This window comes from Somniosus microcephalus, chromosome 19, assembly GCF_052327205.1.
Source record: "Somniosus microcephalus isolate GS21.2 chromosome 19, FLI_Smic_1.0, whole genome shotgun sequence".
In the NCBI taxonomy this organism is placed as follows: domain Eukaryota; kingdom Metazoa; phylum Chordata; class Chondrichthyes; order Squaliformes; family Somniosidae; genus Somniosus; species Somniosus microcephalus.
The window spans coordinates 29,475,245-29,494,581 of NC_141005.1; the positions used below are offsets into that span (position 1 = coordinate 29,475,245).

The following is a 19,337-nucleotide window of genomic DNA, read 5'->3' on the forward strand; positions in this document are numbered from 1 at the left end:
TGTTCCGCAACAAATCTTTAAAGAATTCTATTCAGTAAAACGATTGTTTAAAATTTTGCAGGAAATATCAGCAATGGACACCTGGTTAGTTGGATGACTGCATTTTGAGAGTCATGGGTAATGTAGTGAATTACACAGTGATCTTTCACTTCTGGGACTTGAATTCAAATCCAACCGAGAAAGATGGAATGGAGTTCTCTGTAAGGTAGCTGTCCTGTGAAAATGAGTTTGAGCAGCACCAAGCCAGGACCGAGTGGGCCAACAGTAAATTAGCAATCTCGCTGAGGGAGGCCACAGAATAGCCAGTGGAACATGCCATAGGGGGCGCTCTTCTGAGGCTGGGGCTGTTGCAACACAGTACATGGGGCTTTACTCTGTATCTAACCTGCTGAACCTGACCTGGGATTCTGACACTGGGGGCCCTCCCAAACGGAAAGTGTTCCAGTTCCCATTATTGACATCACTCACCTTGATAAGTACAAACATTCACGCAACAAACAACTGCATTCAGACAGAAATATCACAATGTTGCATCTCTTGGTTCCCGGTGCCGATATTCACACCAACCACTTACTATTGGCATTACTTATAGCAATTGGACTTTCTGGCCTTAAAAGGACAGGCCAATTTGAACACAACTCCGCCTTAGCAGCAGAATAGTAAATCAAGCATTTAAATGGTGTAGTAATGCTGTCATTATAAAACAGTTTATCATCCCATTTACTGTGAGCAGCACCGATGGAGGCCTGCTAGTTTCTAATGTAAATTCGCCTTTTTGCCTTTTTTGTGTCACTCAGGCAAGTATTGGCCAAGGTTACCTATTTGAAGATTCCAGGGCAATGAATGGAATTGACAAATTGTTCACTATGGTAAAAGGTTCAAATACTGGGGGGAAAGGTTAAAAATGAATAATTAGGAGAATGAAGAGAAGTTTGGTGGAAGATTTTCACCTGAAGGGCAATAGAGTTGCAGACTATATTAGGGAAAGCGATGGCAAAATACTGCAGATGCTGGAAATCTGAAATAACAACAGAAAACACTGGAAAAACTGAGCAGGCAAGGCAGCATCCGCGGAGAGAGAAACAGAGTCAACGTTTCAGGTCGAAGGCCCTTCATCAGAACTAGAAAAAAGCAGGAAATGAAACAGATTAAAAAGCAGGTTTTAGGGGAAACAAAAGATGGGTCTAGATGAGGGGTGAATGCGCTAGCAGAATGAAAGACAGCTGCCATCTTTTGTTTCTTAACCTGCCCCATTACCATCTCATCTCGCCTTGAATATCTCTTAATGTCTCTTTACTTCTTCTGCCTTCCATCCTATCACAGACCTTCCCTTTTGTTCTTTCATCCCCTCCCCCATTTCCCAGCCCCTAAAACCTGCTTTTTAATCTGTTTCATTTCCTGCTTTTTTCTCAGTTCTGACGAAGGGTCTTCGACCTGAAACGTTAACTCTGTTTCTCTCTCCACAGATGTTGCCTGGCCTGCTGAGTTTTTCCAGTGTTTTCTGATATTAGGGAAAGCCACTGAAGCAGACAGTATAAATGAGTCCAAGAAACAATTTAGATAGATTCTGGAGAGATAAGTCTTCTAAAGAAAGAAAAAACTTGCATTTATATAGCGTCTTTCACAACCTCAAGGACGCCCCAAAGCCCTTCACAGGCAATGAAGTATTTTGAAGTGTAGTCACTGTTGCAATGTAGAGCAACATTGAGAAACTTGTGAGAAGGTGAGTTATCTAAAGGGAACGGGATCATTATTGGTCTTAAAAACCTTCTCATGTTTCTAAAATGTCTTGGCCCGAGATGGGGCAGTAATTCCTCCCCAAACGCATGAGTACGGAAGGGGTACTCACGCGTCTGGCCGGAGGAAATGCCGGTTTTCAGCATGCACAGCGCATGTGCTGAAAACCGGCATTTCCTCTCCTCTAACCCAAGAGGTGAAGAGGCTAGCGCGTGCGCTGTTGGGGGCAGCGCGTGCGTCTTGGATTTCCTCGGTTTTGGGGGATTTGCGCATGTGTAAAGGCCTCCGGTCTTTACGCTTGTAAAAAGCACACGTAAGTATTTATTTTTATAGGTAAGTGGTTTAGTGTAATTTAGAATTTTTTTTTCCACAGGTTTATTATTTTAAAGAATCTACAATAAGGTAAGTTTAGTTTTAGACCCTTTTTATTAAAAAATTATTTTTTTCAAAAAAAAAATTGTTTAAATTATTTTTTAAACTTATTTATACTTAATTTAATGATTGGGCTGTTTTTTAAATTTTTATTTAAAGTTTAAATAGTGTTTTGGGCCCCCGTAGTTTTCATGAGTTTGACGGTTCTTACTCTCAAACTCATGAATGAACCTTCCCCTCCCCTGATTGGTTGTACAGTGCTCATCTGATCCCAGCCGGCACATCGCACTAACTACGCCGCTGGATCAGGCAAGCACTGCGCGCTGACGTCTGAACCGGGCCTGTCACAGGAAATGCAAGCAGGCCCGGGCTTCAGATGTCAGCGCGCAGGGTGAGTGCAGATTGGGGGCTTGCACGCGCGGCAAGCCCCCGACACCAAGTTCTGGGCCATCTAAAGTAATGCTCAATAATAATAATGTTCATGCTGACAGGTAATTTTTTGATGTGATCATTCTGGCGGCCTTAGTAGTTAAAGTAGGCTGGAATAGTCGGGGATGGCATCCAGCCCTTGAGAACTTTACTTGACTTTCTTCTGTCTGAGTCCCCAGTGCACTGCTTCTGTGCCCAACTGCATTCTAACCCCCCCCCCCACCAGCCTTGATTCTGCTTCTTTCAACATGTTTTTCATCAATAAATGTCATGCCTAGGCCGGACCCCCCTGTCCAAATATCCTTGCCTGTCTGGTCCATTTAAACCCTAGATACCCTCTCTTAATGCATTCCATTTGAACCACCGCGTACACGCAGCTTCCTCTCCCCCCTCCCTTCCTCATCGTTCAATATTGATGATTTGAAACTCAGCAGAGTGGTACTTGTCAGGCATTGACTAATGCATTAGCAAAATACTGCGGATGCTGGAAATCTGAAATAACAACAGAAAATGCTGGAAGCACTCAGCAGGCCAGGCAGCATCTGTGGAGAGAGAAACAGAGTTAACGTTTCAGGTCTGGGACCCTTCATCAGAACTGGAAAAGGCTGGAGATGTAACAGATATTAAGCAGGTGCCGAGGAAGGGGGAGGGGAGGGGAAGAAGGAACAATCTGTGCTAGGGTTGGAGGCAGGAGAGATTAAATGTTGCAAATGGGGATGGCAGAATCATAAACAGCCTGAAAAATTGGAGCAGGGGTTATAGTCTGAAATTGTTGAACTCAGTGTTGAGTCCGGAAGGCTGTAAAGTGCCTAATCGAAAGATGAGGTGCTGTTCCTCGAGCTTACGCTGAGCTACATTGGAACAATGCAAGAGGCCGAGGACAGAGAGATCAGAGTGGGAGTGAAGCGGAGAATTAAAGTGACAGGCGACCGGAAGCTCGGGGTCATCCTTACGGACTGAATGGAGGTGTTCCGCAAAGTGGTCGCCCAATCTGCGTTTGGTCTCCCCAATGTCGAGGAGACCGCATCGTGAGCAGCGAATACAGTAAACTAAACTGCAAGAAGTACAAGTAAATCGCTGTTTCACCTGGAAGGGGTGTTTGGGGCCCTGGACAGTGGGAAGGGAGGAGGTAAAAGGGCAGGTGTTTTCATGAAATTCCTTTGTTCCTTATTTTTATGAAGTTGTTGACATAACAAGTACCGAACAGCTAAATTTCACGAGAACTTATTAACCAGTGTGTTACAAATATCACACAGCCAAATTTCAACCTAAAGGAATCTTGATGCTGAATGAAGTTTCCTCTCCTTTTTCCTCACACTCATCATGAAACATACAAAATTCTTACAGGGCTTGACAGGGTAGATGCAGGGAGGATGTTTCCCCCTGGCTGGGGAGTCTAGAACCAGGAGCCACAGTCTCAGAATAAGGGGTCGGCCATTTAGGACTGAGATGAGGAGAAATGTTTTCGCTCGGAGGGTGGTGAATCTTTGGAATTCTCTACCCCAGAGGTCTGTGGAGGCTTTGTCGTTGAGTATATTCAAGACAGAGATCAATAGATTTTTTGAATATTAAGGGAATCAAGGAATATGGGGATAGTGCAGGAAAGTGGAGATGAGGTAGAAGATCAGCCATGGTCTCATTGAATGGCGGAGCAGGCTCGAGGGGCCAAATGGCCGACTCCTGCTCCTATTTTTTATGTTCTTATGCCATGCTCCAAATTACTCCAATAGTAAGGAATGGTAAGTTTTCCTCAAGAGGTGCTGTTTCAAGTTATTGCCATCCACAGGGATATTTGCAGGAGTACCACGCTGTAGTTGTTATATATTGTCATCCTTCTTTCAAACAAAGTAAGAAGTTGACATATTTCACTAAAAAGTTTAGATGTGTATCAATAGAGGAAAAGAGCAGATAGTCCTGAATTATCTCCTTTTAAATCCATTGATCTGTACGTTGCAGTCCTGTGATGTCCTATAAATTATCTGTCCACTGCACTGTATCACTATTACCAGTGGAAAATGAGCTGAAAACAGAAGTACACTGGCTTTGAACTGGAATCTCCAGCCCTCATTGAGTAAAGGACCAAGAGCCCAGAGAGAGGAGATGCAGCGAATTGAGGACCTCAGACCCTGGCCAGTGCCAAATTTGTCTCAACTCACTCCTGTGTGCACTAAAATAAACTAATTGAAACATTCCTTTCGGCCAGTGTCCATGTTTGGGGCACTAACAATATTGCATCAGAAGTGGCAAGTCAATCTCTGCCACATGGTGAGGAGAAGGTGCTTCCCAACAGGGGCACTGAATAAATGAGTTCATCCCTAGAGGCAGTTACCATCTGATCACAGAGCAGCATTGGAGCAGGTCACTCATCCACGTTGTGAGATAAAGAGCATATGATGTGGAACAAGGGGCATCTAAAGAGAGATGAAAGAGAGAAAAACTGCTAGATTGTGGCCCAAGCTAACACTTCTTTTTGCAAACTGTTGTCCAGGCTTTGATCTGTGTGAGGTGGGCCAAGAGGAAGTGGTGTTGAAGACGGGGAAGCAAGCGAACAGAAAGACCATGCACTTTGCCCTCCAGTCTCTCCTTGCTTTGTTTGGTGAGTTCTGAAGCACGCTGTTACAACTGAATCGCGATGCATGAAAAGCAGATGCCAAGAACTGTTAAGTATCAATCTATAATCAATACCGGGCAAGCCAACTAAAACTGAGATGAATGGATTCTTTAGCGGTCACTGCTGTCTGAGCAGCAGCTGCCAATAAAAGCTGAGTTTCGTTTTACAAACATTTCAAAATTGGTTCCTCTGTTGCCAGGAGGAGCAGGACTGCTCTCCTGATTCCACAGTATCCCAATCGCCCTCTTCCCCCATTGCTGCTGCAACCCTTACATGGGTCTTGCCTGACATTGAGCTTCTTAAAATAGGCGAGCTGCCTATGGAGGCACAGCAGGCTCGTCCAAATAACATTAAGACCAAAACCCCAATTTTGTGTGGAGCGTGCACTGTGTGCAAGTATCCCATTTCAGCCCCAAAACGGGCCTAAAGGAATTTCAGCCTGTATAATTGCAAAATAAATTGACATGTCCGAAAGGGAAATAGATACTTACTTGGGAAGTAAGTGTGTTAAAGTATATATGGAGAAACGGCAGGCAATTGGGATTCAGAAGGTAAAGAGCTACCATGACCAATAACATGAAAGAGCCGGATCAATGGGCCAAATGGTCTGTCTATTCATACTCCAATATTCCTAAACAGCAGCACACAAAAGCTTCCAACAACTTCTGGCTCCTGTACAAAACCCACAAGCTCTCACGTTTAGAATCATTAATAGGTGCTTTAAAAGGATCAGCTTGGCTCAGTTGGTGACATTCCTGACTCTTGAGTCAGATGGTTGTGGGTTCAAGCCTCACTCCCATTTGTGAGCACGTAATCTGTGCTGGCAAACAAGTGCAATACTGACGGAGTGCTGCACTGTCAGAGGCACTGCCTTTTGAATGAAATTTAAATAAGGCTCTCAGCACTTGCTTCAGTGTTCAGATGGACATTAAAAATCCTCGAGGAAGAATTGCTTTGTGAGTAATTTGCAGCAAAACTGTAAATGTGTTCTTTTGAATGCCTTAACAGTGTTGCTACACATTGCAACCAGAGAAAGTTCTTCCGCCCTCATGGCACTATTCAAAGAACAGGAAGTTCTCCTTGTGTCCTGGCCAACATTTCTCCCTCAATCAACACCATCAAAAACTTATTATCTGGTCATTGATCGCGTTACTGGTTTGGCATCCTTCCATGCACAAAATGGCTGCCATCTTTGCCTATATATCAACAGTCACTATGGGCACAATCTTGCCAGCCCTGGGGAGGCGGGACTGCCAGGAAAATGGCAGAATCTGGAGGCAGGTGCCCAACCTGCCTGCCTCCGTGCCATCTTGCCAGGAGGCGGGTAGCCGACCCGCGCCAGGTCCCGTCTCCTTGGAGGCGGGAAGGGGATTAATGCCACTTATCTGCCTGTTGAAAGGTAGTTAACAGGCAGATAAAAGAATTATCCCCATTTTACCCACACAAGTGCGGGTTTCCCGAAGGCTGCGAACCCCGCCAGGGTCACCGAGGTGAGTAGTGGGTCTGCGGGGGTCGGAGGGTTGCAAAAGTGCGCTGTGAAGGTACGTGATGGGTGCAAGTGTGGAGAGGTAATATGTGAGGTGAGTGGAAAGTGTTAGTAAAAGTTTACTTACCTTTGTTTCTTCCTGCAGGCTTCAAGAGTTGGGGATGAGGAGAGTCTCACACCTCCGCAGCAGAGATGACAGATGGCCGTTGCATTCTCCAGTGCAGCAACCATCTAATTTCTGCTAAAGAAAGAGGTTTGATGAGGTCTTGAATTCAAGAACTCATCAAACTACATAGAATGTCAGTGTTTGACAGCTTCACAAATGATGACAATTCATCTGTCAAAAATTTTTGACAGATGAAACGTCATACGCTGACGTTTTCTGCAACCAGCTTTCCCTTAATTGGCCTGCTAAGCCTGCTGGGCGGTCAATCAAGGGAAAATAGCGTGGGTTGGCCACAACTCGATGGAGGCGGGACTAAAACCCGACAAGTGGGAGTCCCGCCTCCAGAAGCTCCCCATTGGCAAGATCCAGCCCTATATTTAAAATAATTCATTGTACCCTTTGAGATGTTTCTTCGTTATAAGTTAACTATAACCTACCGCTCTCAACGGCTCAGCGTGTAAATGTACTTTGTGCTGTGGTCCTAAGTCCTGCATACCAGAGGACTCATGCAATATTCCTGATCTGCACGGAGGTATCTGACCTCCGCCACGGTTCCTGCTCCTGATTATCATCCAATGATCCCTGTTGAAAAGTGCATGTATGGACAGGTTCGGGCTTGGCTGTGACACCTTCCATAGTCCGGCAAGCTGCTGGCACACACTGTCTAGGCTTACACTTGAAGAATTGACACTGAAGTGGGATTTTGGTGGGTGGCTGCTCCTTGTAGTACTGCAACCCAACAAAGAGTCAGCAGCTTCAAGAGAGGAGGGCAGCAAGTTGAAAACTTGAATTAATGTTGCTCCACCTCTTGCTCTCAAATTAAATGCTTCTTATTCAATTAACTTAGATCGGCTGATGAGGGTTATTGAGGGCATTTAGTAAGATTATCTATTTGGGTTGCAAAAGAAGCCTTGAATTAATGGTGTCAGAAAGTTTAAAAAAAAATCATGATTCATAATTTAAATTATTTTTTTGTTTAAGTGTCACTTGACCTTTTAACGGAGATTATCTTGCAGAAGCAGTATTAGTTTTAATGGAATTACACTCAGCAAAAATGATTCATAATAGTAATCTCCGGAAGACTATGCATGCATGGAAGGATCTTATTTATTTATTTTATATAATTATTTATAATCTGATTTCTGTAAGCAACAGAAATAGGGTGAGGAGTGGGATACATCATCTATGATATGAACTGCAGGTTTGTATTGGGTACAGTTCATTCAGTTCTATAACAGATGAGTAACCAGCCCCCAAATAAATTAAATAAGAAGGTGTCTGCATAATTAGATGGGTCGACATTGCGTATTCAGGATTATATTTGAAGTGTGTTCTTGAGTATCCAGCAGAAATTTTATAATTTATTTTGTCATGTTGTTTATTAATGTGCGTGACTGCTCCTGATGCCTGCAATAGATTGTTCATCTGCTTTATTTTGATGTAAATTTTTTATTTTTTTATTTTTTTTGTTTTTTCATTTATTTTCTCCTGATTTCTTGGCATTCCCTCCCTCTCACCCAGGGTGCCAGGAGATTGAGTGACCTACCCCAGGGTCTATCTCTGCCAGAGGCACAGTAAAGCAGCGGTCAGTCGGTGTGCACCTGCTGCTAAGGTGACAAAGTCTGAGTGAGGGACACCGCCGACCAATTCTTTTCCCCTTTTTCTGGAAGCGCTTTGCCATTTTTCAGCCTGTATTCTGATGGTCCTTTTCAGATTAAGCATTTAGTATGAGACACAAGCTGGTCGGGCCAAATAAACATTTTCTTGGGAGGGGTGGGGGGAAATTTCCTATCCTCCATTGAGAACGCTTCAGAATATTTTAAACACTATATGGAATGCGAGTTTATATAGACAGAATGGTAGAATACATCTCCGCAGAAGCTAAAGCTTTATAATGCACTGGTCAGACCACTCTTTGGGTCCAATTTTATGCCCCCCAATAAAACCTGTGCTGGGAATGGCTGGCTGCCAGGAAGAAGTTAGCCCGCAGCGCTGCAAGTAATTCTGCAGGGTCAGAGCATTTTGAATAACTAGCATAAGCTCCCAGAACAGCTTCTGGGACACCCAGCAGTTTGTACAATTGTTCTGTCCTCGCAAGCTGTTGCTGATGGTCAGTGACATGCGATGATACTGTTCGCCCAGCTGAAACAGCAACAACTTGCATTTATATGGTGCCTTTAAAGTCGAAAAATGTCCCAAGTGCTTCACAGAGGTGTGAGGAAAACAGTGGCTGCTGAGCCAGAGAAGGAGATGTTTTGAAGAGGTGGCCAAAAGCATGGTCAAAGGACTGAGTTTCAAGGAGGGTCTTAAAGGAGGAGACAGAGGTGGAGAGGCAGAGAGGTTTAGGAAGGGAATTCCAAAGTGGGGGGCCTAGACGGCTGAAGGCGCTTCTGCCAATGGTGGGGCTATGGGAGGGGCGATACACAAGAGGACAGAGTCGGAGGAATGGAGATATTTGCAAATGTGTGTTCCCATGAATTGATGAATAATTCACAATGTTTCACTCTATTCCAGATTCCACCGAACTGCCTAAACGACTCAGTCTCGATAGCTCCTCGTCGCTGGAATCTCTCTCCTCCTCTCAGTCTGTTTCCAATCCGACGGGACAGCTAAATCCACCATTTTCTCCCACTTACGGAGATTCAATGGCTTCAGATGCCATCTCTGTGTACAGCCTCAGTTCCATCGCCTCCTCCATGAGCTTTGCTTCCAAGACAGACATCACTGGTGAAGGAATGCTCCAAAGGGGGCGACAGGACTACGAGAGGCCAAAGAACATTTACCCGCACAAGGCCGCCATGTTGCGAAGTAGATCTTCTCCACAGACAAGCAACACAAGCAGAGACGACGAAGAGTACGATGGATTCTCCATTATTAGCAGTGAGCCATTAAGTGTCTACTCTGACACCCTCAGGGTGTCTGCCTCACCAGACAAAGAGAGGACTACAGAACCAGTAGAACACAGCCATAACCTTGGAGACAAGCACACCTTCAAAGGTAATGCCAGTGCTTCCAGTTCTCCAGCTAAAATAACCCTCATTCCAAGTCCAAACTCGCCGTTTCAGAAGGTGGAATCCAGAAATAAACTTCCGAGTTCGGACACCGGAGAATCCGATCAGTCCAGTACGGAGACAGATAGCACGGTTAAATCACAAGAGGAGAAAGTGACCAAACTCAATCCTCAGGAGCTGGCACAGAAGATTTTGGAGGAGACTCAAAGCCACTTGCTTGCTGTTGAACGACTGTATCAAAGTAGTGGACCAGTTAGCAAAACAGGTTCTGCTGATGTTGATCATGGCATAACAGGGCATCATGGCTCTTCAGTTTTTAAATCTTCAGATACAAGTGCATTCAGTAGACCATTGAATGGCACTGGGCAGAAAAAGCAGTCTTCGCCAATAACCACAAAACCAAAGCCTCCAACACGAAGCTCATCACTTCAGAAGGTGAACTCAGGAAACAACACGCCTACTAGTGATATTACTGAGGTAGGTCAATCAGCGGGAGACTGCTATTCTAAAGGGGGCGATAGTAGACAAACCACAGCACCATCTTCACCCGTTGCGGATTTACGTCAATCTCCTGGCTCCTCAACTGATCAATCGCCAATCAAGATCAAATATCCCAGCTCCCCTTACAGTGCTCACATTTCCCGGTCTCCAAGCTCAGGCCACCAGTCTCCAGCTGGGAGTAACCCTTCTCCTGCCCTCTCCTACTCATCGGCAGGCTCGGCGCGCTCGAGCCCAGCTGACATCCCGGACCTGAGCAGATTGAAAATGACGGCCATTGACGAGAAAGTCAAGGCCGTCCACAATCTCAAAACTTTTTGGACGAGTGCTACGCAGCCTTCGTCCAGGCCTGTGCGGGCTCTGCGATCTAACCCTGCACTGGTGGCTTCCAAAGCTGATGCTCTAAGTTATTTGAATCTTTCACCAGCAAGGCGCAGCAAGAAGGAAGGAAAGGAGGATAAATTTGAGCTTAAGGAATTTTCCAAGCTTCCACACACAGACAAGAAAACCCAGAACGGACGTGGCGGTTGCCAGGAGACCAGTAAGCCATCAGAAACAACGCAGCCACCAAGTAGCATTCAAAGAGAGGCGCGTCCATTGAGATTCCCATCTGGGAATGGCTATAAATTCCTGTCTCCTAGAAAATTCTTTCCCACCTCAAAGTGCTGAAACGACCCAACCAGTCAGGCGCCAGATTTTTTTCATTGCCACATGACCTTGTGGAACTAGCATGTACAAGCCAATTGTGTCGGACATGCACCATTTGTAAACTGAACTCGTGTGTTGCGTGAACAGTACTAAAAAATTTTATACTGTTAAAGGAAAAAAAAAAGCAAAAAAAACTACTGTGTAAAAAAATGTCATATTTTTATTGAATCAAAAAATGGCATTTTGCCTCATTTCTTAGTCATTTAATGGTTGATAACAGTTTATAAACGTCAAAAATCACATTGGAATGTCAATCCGCAGTCAGTAGTATTTGTTGGAAAAACAAAATAAACTAGGCTTGTCAGTTTTAGGTTGCACCCAATTTTTATTGAAAGTGACCTTTTTTAAAATTAGCGCCGTGTTTGCCAGTTTTTTGGTGCATTTCAGAGGTGCTGATGTTCTTTGTGCTGTCAACTTGCAGCAAGAAGGGTGAACAAGTGTAATTCCCATTCAGATCCCAGAGCTTCCTCCGAAGGTTTCTAAACACAATCACCAATCACTCTGTGGCTCAGCCAGAGGAGGCACAGGTCAGACTATATAAAACAAAATTGGAATAGGTGAAACCCAAATAGGGGAACGTCTCACCGTGCACTTCAGATTACTACTTGTAAAAATTCCTCCACCTATTGGTTATAATAGCATTCCACTAGCCTCTGCTCTGCCTCTCGACTTTCAACTATTCCTGAATAATTCCATCCACTCCTGCAGATTTCTGTATGCTCAATATCGGGCATTGCACAGGCCGCCTTTAACGCACTTCATTGGCTTGGGAGAGGGGTCCTTGTGGTTGTTTTGTTGTCCCAAGTGAATTGATGAGACGTCGGCTACACGAGTATGACTGTCAATTGAGACTGGGATTCAAAGCTGTTGGTCAGGAAGGAGTCCAGTGCCCTGGAGGTGGAACTCCTGATCCAGAACTGGGCTGAGATATGAACGAGGGTCACGAGCCATCCAATTTTGGACCAAATAGTCCATTTTTAAAACCAGAAATACACTTTTATATCTTATGATGTGAAGGCATTAGTGATGAAGGTTTTAAGTGAATTATTATTAGCAACAAAACAAACCTCGGAATTCCACCCATGGTCCCATTCCCTGCCCTGGCCGACTGCACTCTCTGTCCTTCCACCTGTTTTGGACTTGACGTAAAATGGCAAATTTACAACTGTGGTTCTGTAACTCCAGGTTGTCTCAGTAGATAACTACTTGACTGCTTGGAGAAATTGCTGTCAGATTGATGGGAAATTTAGCAAATGATTGTGTGTGTGTGTGTGTGTGTGTGTGTGTGTGTGTGTGTGTGAGAGAGAGATTACATTTATCCATATCAGGGAGGGAAGAAAGGGCAGGGCTACCTAAAACTTTCAAGCCTAAAAATATTAAGAGTGTCTGTTAAATATACGTGTTAATGGTTGTTACATGAAATTCAAGGGAAAGAATAAGTCATAATATGATTTCTAAAGTAAGCAACAACAACAAAAGAGTGATGGGTGTAGCAGCCAGTGAGTTACTGCTGTGGTAGTTTTCCATGCTGTGGCAGTTAGTACTGTTTCATTGTGTGTTCAATAATATCATCAGAGCGCAGATGAATCTTGTGTACTGTACACCAGGGGGCAGCATTGCAGTATCTTTGTCAGCTTGTCCCATCACTCCAGTACCAATCCACTATCACCTGGTGCTTCTCCTGATAAGGATTTAACATCGACTGTGAGATCGATTACTGCAGGTTGTTCCGGTGGCTTGCAATGTTAATGATATTTTCTCTTTTTTTTCCTCTCGCTTTGATTTTTGTAAAATTTCCATGAGAGACACTCCTCATTTATATTCTATGAAAGTTTTATATGCACAACCTCAGTGAACATCCTCAGTGTCCTTTTGACCCTGAGCTGAGTTTCAACCGCCATACTGTATCACTAAGACTGCAACGTTCCACCTCCACAATATTGCTTGGCTCTGCCCCAACCGCACGCCCACCACCTCTGAAACTCGCATCCGTGTCTCCAGACTCAATTTCTCCAAAATTCTCATCCGCCTCCTGAGCTTCACTCTAAACAAACTCAAACTCATCTAAGATTCTGGCACCTATACCCTCTTCCGTACTAAATCCCAGTCACCTATTGCCACCCCACCCCCATCCTTGGTGACATTCACTGGCTTCTCAACTCCCAATTGCAAAATCCGTGTCTACAAATCCGATAGTGCGTCCCCCCCCCCCCCCAAGCCCTCGGGCACCACACACACATTGCTGTTCTAACAGTGTGCCCTTCCTTCCTCTCCTCCTCCATTGGTGGTCGGAGCTTGAAGCCATTATGCCCTTCACTCTTATTAAACCATTCTGCTTTGCTGCATCTCTCTCCACCTTTAGAAGACTCCTGAAAATCTACCTCTTTGACCAGGTTATCTCCCTAACTCTGATCCCCAACTCCTCCCTGGTGTCCATTTTTCTCCCCCCGCCCCCACCTTTTCTGAAGTGCCTTGGGACGTTTCATTACGTTAAAGGCGCGATCTTAAACGTGAATTGTTTCTGTTACCTGGATTTTTAAATGATGAGAATTAACCATAACGGACAGGATTCCTGGTGCAGTTATAGAAGTGTTTTTATATTATTGTATTATATTGCATTGTTGGCACTTCCCAGTATTAATCAGCCGAGCTCCCTTTTTCAGCAGCAGCGGAAGCCACTTGTTCATGGGCTTCCAGATCTGCTGTTGAAACTACCTCTTCTGTGGATCCAATTGGTTTGCAGGAGACCAGCAGTAGGAAGATCATTTGGGCATTACTGTCCCAGGGCCCGGACTGCACTGAACCAGAATGGAAAAGCATCTTTTGTCTTTTCTGTTTGAAGATCATAAACAGTACGAGAGGGTTGTACTGTATATGGAATCCCACCTCCTGTTTCCCCCTGTCCCTCCACCCATTCATACCAGCACTTCATGTTGTGCAAATCCCCCAGTTTCTAAGTGCAAGTGCTTTTCCCAGGCTAATTGCTCGGGTACAACACATTGTGTGGACAGAAAACCAATTCTCAGTGTCAGCATGGTAACTGTCTATTAATCGGGTTTACAGTGTAGAAGCAAAAACTAGAGCAAACATATTAACATTTCAAAACACGCCACACATGAGAAATAGATAATTTTGTCGGCTGCCTTTAAGTTGCAATGCAGGTTTTCACTTTTGAGTTGGAAGGATGACTGTTGGAAATCGCTGGGGTACCGCACCTTGTTCAGCTCCCATCACCTGCCCTGAAAATGTTGCTACATTTACCCACTTGATATGCACCCTACTTATTTTCTCAATATGCCGCCTTGCCTCGGAGTGAGAAGATTATGTGTTCAAGGCCACTCCGGGACTTAAGCACATACGTTTGGCTCTGAGGGATTGCTGGAGATGCCATCTAAACCGAACCCCTGTCTTGTTCAGGTGGATGTATAAGAGCCTAGGCAAATCGCCCTGGGGTTCTGACCAACATTTAACCCTCGCTTGTTTGTGGGACCTTGCTGTGCATAAAGTGGCTGCCTCATTTACCTACATAACGACAGTGACTTCAAAAGTAATTCATCAGCTGTGTTGGCTGATGCTGTTCCCATCCTTAATCACTTCTCCTTTTGCTTTTTTGTGCGTGTTTAAATAAATAGAGACCTGTATTTAAACAGAACACAGCATGACTAAGTGTTTTAGTGCAGGCATGAATTGCTTGATGTTTACTCTGTTTTTGTCAGCCCTTTCCCTTTCTCCCTTGTCTTCAGGGGGCTTTGGCCTGCAAACTCCATGTTCAGCTGGAATGCCTTGACCATGAACACGACTGCCTCTGTGAGTCATGTTTCTGGGATGAATATTCTTGTTTGTTTCAGACTAGGAGCTTCTATGTACATCCTACATTGCAGAGTATCGGGTGGAGGCTGCGCTGTGCTTTACAATCCGTGGACAGCTGATCAAGTACTTGGATCGATTGATGCAAGAATTGTCGCTTTTCCAATTCATGGCCTGAACTCATAATCCAATTACATTTATGGAGCCTGGCACAGCAGTCAGAGCTGGCGCCCCGCATATATTTGGGTAGCCCAAGCCTCCAGCCAGACCCAGAGCCCCTGTACTCGGACAGCTCGGAACTGTAGTGAAATCCAGAGCCCAATGCACTCGGGGAACCTGTCACTACAGTCAGATGTGTGCACTCCATACACTTGCAGTCCGACCTGGAGCACGTGTACTCGGCCCTGCAGTCCGACCTGGAGCACGTGTACTCGGCCCTGCAGTCCGACCTGGAGCACGTGTATTCGGCCCTGCAGTCCGACCCGGACCCCCCAAATGCTGGGGATGCCTGGCACTCCAGTTGGATCAGAACTCTCTGCACTCGGGGCTGCAGTGAAATCATAATCTCAATACACGTGTTATGGACAGGGCGTTTGACTCACTGCTGAAGTGTAATACTGTATCTCATGGTTTAATCCAAGGTTCTGTTACCCTGTTTAAAGTATTCTGCTGTGACCTTCGCATGAAGTTTTTAGTAATATGAGAAGTGGAGTGGTGTATTTACGTCTTCTGAACTTTGAGTCCCGTCTGATAGACTGTGATGATCTTTTCCAGGCCTTGTACGTTCCTATGTAATCCATTCACCATCACATTCCCTTATTTAAGTGTATGGATGAACCAATCCTAAATTTCAGTGTTCAGCACGATTCCTGTACCTTAAAGCCAATCTCTAAGAAAGCATTTTTATGGGACGTTCACTCACTGAACACATTAAAAAGCTTAAAATCAATATATATTAAACCCAAATTGTAGGTATATTGGGCTAGAAATTCATTATAGCTCAGGAATGGGTGGTGTCAGTAGAAAAGTTGGAGAATTAGCACCAGATGCTAATGTTTTTAGACTGCTCGCAAAATTCGTGCCCACTGCTCCTGCCAATAACTGTTGGCGGGGTGGGAGGGGGGGATTTGGCGTGCGGTGCTGGATTCGCCTCGCCCCAGCGATAATGCTCTAGCGTCCTGTTACTGAATTCTTCCCCCATATTCTTCCACGTGCGTAAAAAATATTTTTGCTTAACTGGCGTTATTAAACCAATGACAGTCTAGTAAAACAATTTCTTTAACTTATAGGGAAAATGTAGCCCTATATAATCTGATGTAAAATGCAGAGAATAGACAGCTCTCAGTCCCAGCACCTTCGTGAAGTACAATGACTTCCACAAATAACAGATTGGGTTAATGCAGAGGAGGTTAAAGTTGGATTCATCCTGGTGATTGTTCTCTTCCTGTCAATGTTTTTGGTTCTGCTCCAGAACATCAGGGGCAGGTTTTTTGAAACCTCCCTTGTATACTGTGTTAGGGGGGTGGTGATGCATGATTCCTGCCCACTGAGCGATTCCTGCCCTGAGCTTATTTTGAAAGCAGTTCATCCTTTTCATCTCTTGATGAGAGATCATTTTTCTGTTGTAATTCTGTGCTTGAATCACTGATATTATAGAGTTATGATGGTGATTGAAGGCAGCATTGTTCAGTGCTTTTTTTGCGCTCTGATTTTTTTTTAAAGAGAGTTGCTGTGAGCGGAGACTATAATAGGACTACATGTGCTGTGCACGGAATGAAACGTTCCCTCATGCCTAGTCTAAACCTGCTGTTGCACTTTACAATTGGCGAGCATACCAATCATTATAAACATTTCTATTGGGGTTTATAGGTTGAGTTCATTGCACCCCATGGCACTCTCTCTATGCAACCTGGAAGCATGTGTGCTCAGGAGGGCCAGTACTTAATAAGAGATGTACTGTCACATTGCCCAGCATTTGTCATGATTGGATAAAATTGCCACTCAAACAATGACAGTATTCCCAGAAATATGTACTTAAACTGATCTCGTAAAGATGTTTTGGAATTTGAGTAATTAAAGACCAGATAAAAATGCAATCACAAATATATTAGTGACTGTTCCTCTCAAATCTTTTTCACACCCCCCCCCCCCCCAAAATCTTAGTGTGCATTTAAACTTGCTTTCTGTACAAAAGCAGTTTCAGGTGTGCATCAACACAAAAGCTGACAGAATAAATCTGGAACTAGACTCCAATCTGGCACTCGGCCACACTAAAGCTGGAGGTCATCTCATACTGGTTTGAGTTTGTAACAGCTGCAGTCTACCTCCAATCCAACTACATTACTTTTTTTTTAATTTTGTACACAAACTTTGTAATGTAGGAACGAAGTGGATGCTCCCACCAATCCTTCTAGCTGTAAAAAATCAATTGCCCGGGGAGTGGAGCGGTACAATAAAACATTTACATTGTATCAGTCAGACTGAGGCCAGTCTGCAGCATAACTCCAACGATTGGTCTCAAATCAGTAACTGCAGTGTAATCGCAGCCTTGCTCATTCAGACATCAATTGGTTGAGTTTTCCAGGGTCCAGGAAATTCTGTGTGTTTGGTGTGCGTGGGGGCGGAGGGAGTGAGTGAGCAAAAGAGAGATGAGTGAAATAAGAGGAAAATACAACTAACAATTAATAAGTGTTTTGAAATGTGATGCAGAATGAAATCTACCAAACAATCAGTCCAATTCGTGGTGTTTTGAAGCCTGTTCTCTACACATTAAAAGTCAGAGATCATGCCATGCATCATTAGTGAGCAAATCCATGATCTTATTGAGTAGCGGAGCAGGCTCGAAGGGCCGTCTGGCTTGCTAATGTTTCTGATGTTCTTAAATGTTGATACATATATAGCATTTGTACTATTAATTACAGTAACAACTTATCTGCAATTAGCAGCGAACTCGTTGTTTACATTCCCAATGAAAGGCACTGAATAGAATTGGTGATTTTCACACTCTGGGGAGGGGGAGATCCAAGCTTTAGTCATGTCCCCTCCTGTTGGCTGGAAACAGAACCTAATTCACTGCTGGAAGTTGCACGCTCACCATCTTATTGGGAATGCCCCACAGCCAACCCCTGACCCTGTCAGCAACACAAACCTGCAGCAACGGTAACTTGTTCATGAGGCAAATGGTTTTTTTCCAGATCCAGTTTATTAACCAGGATTTCTTGTGCCAGTCCAATGATAATTCGCCAAAAAATAACCGTTTCTCACATTTGGCAGAAACCCCCCCCCCCTGTAAATACTAGCAACTGAAATAAAAAGCAAGATGCTGGAAACACACAGCAAGTTCATCAGCATCTCGGAGAGAAAAGATCAGTTAATGTTTGAGGTGTAGACCTTTAGTCAGAATGTTCACACAGTGGGCCCAGGGTTGCAGAGTGCGTTTCAGGGTTCAAGCTTCTGATCGGGTGAAGTCAGTGGATAATTATTAACTTAACAGCAGTGCCTCTTCCACCATTACTGCCACACATCTGTTCAACCATTGCGACTTTAAAAGTCTGCCCTTTAAGTGCAGGAAGCAATTTGCAACAATCCCAAGGTGGGGGCTGAACCATCTCCCGATCCAGGTTAAAAGTTGGTTTCTCCTATGCAACCAGTAATAGAAACCCAACCAAATTAAATATATAACCCAAAACAATGTACACACTTTTGACACTCGGGCGGTCAGTTTTTATTTGTCTCTTTGTTTGAGTTTCTTAATCATTTCCAAGCAGAAAAACCAGGCCATTTCCTGCTAAGCAATGCTGAATAGAACTGCAATGCTAGCCTTGGAGCTCTAGACTGTAGATAATAAAAAAAAAAGCTGTAAACTTGTATATATCTGATTTTATTTGAACGAGCTGGTTGTCTAAAACCCATTCTCTTCCTTTTTATGGTTTATTTATATGTACATATCTCAGTATTTTTTACAGCAGATACATTTTAATGGGTACCTTTTGATTTGCTTCACACCTGACAAGCTGCCTAGGAAGAATTTTAAAAAGAACAGACGAAGGTGATCAAGACACTTTATGCAAGGCGGATTTAACCGTGCTGACACCGCACCCATTCTTGTAATGCAGTATACAGTATAAATTATAATATGCAATTAAAAATGTTACAGAAATAGAATTTGGAATACAAAGTTATTACTAAATAAACACATTGAAACTGGCTACTTGAGACTGTATTTCATGATTGTTATTTTGAATATAGCAATGTCACAAAAATAGCCCATCGGGGAAGAATATGTCTGCCTATTAGTGCAGTTGATATCAGTCCCATTTTCAGAATGGTGCAAGCGTACAGTGCAAAGTTATGCTGTTGTTCCTGTGTCCATGTTGGCAGTGCCCAAGGGTGTCCCACAAGGTTTTATTCCTGGAGGTTAGTGCAGAATATGAGCCTGGGAGATCCAAATCTGCTTTAAACTGTGGTCCTGCAGATGTACAATTAAACAGTGACAGATGTAGAGCAGGTTAT

The 19,337-nt window shown here is 44.1% G+C and overlaps 1 protein-coding gene across 5 annotated transcripts in view; it reads left to right on the forward strand.

Annotated features, from left to right (window-relative positions):
• The window catches only part of ttc28 (tetratricopeptide repeat domain 28), an 859,201-nt gene extending 840,169 nt beyond the window's left edge, over positions 1-19,032 (forward strand). For all 5 annotated transcript variants that reach the window (XM_085961472.1, XM_085961475.1, XM_085961474.1 and 2 more), the window contains 2 exons: positions 5,027-5,134; positions 9,316-19,032. In XM_085961472.1, the coding sequence (XP_085817598.1) occupies positions 5,027-5,134; positions 9,316-10,979 (1,772 nt within the window). In that variant the 3' untranslated portion in view covers positions 10,980-19,032. The remainder of the gene's footprint in view (positions 1-5,026; positions 5,135-9,315) is intronic.
• Positions 19,033-19,337: the final 305 nt, after the last annotated feature.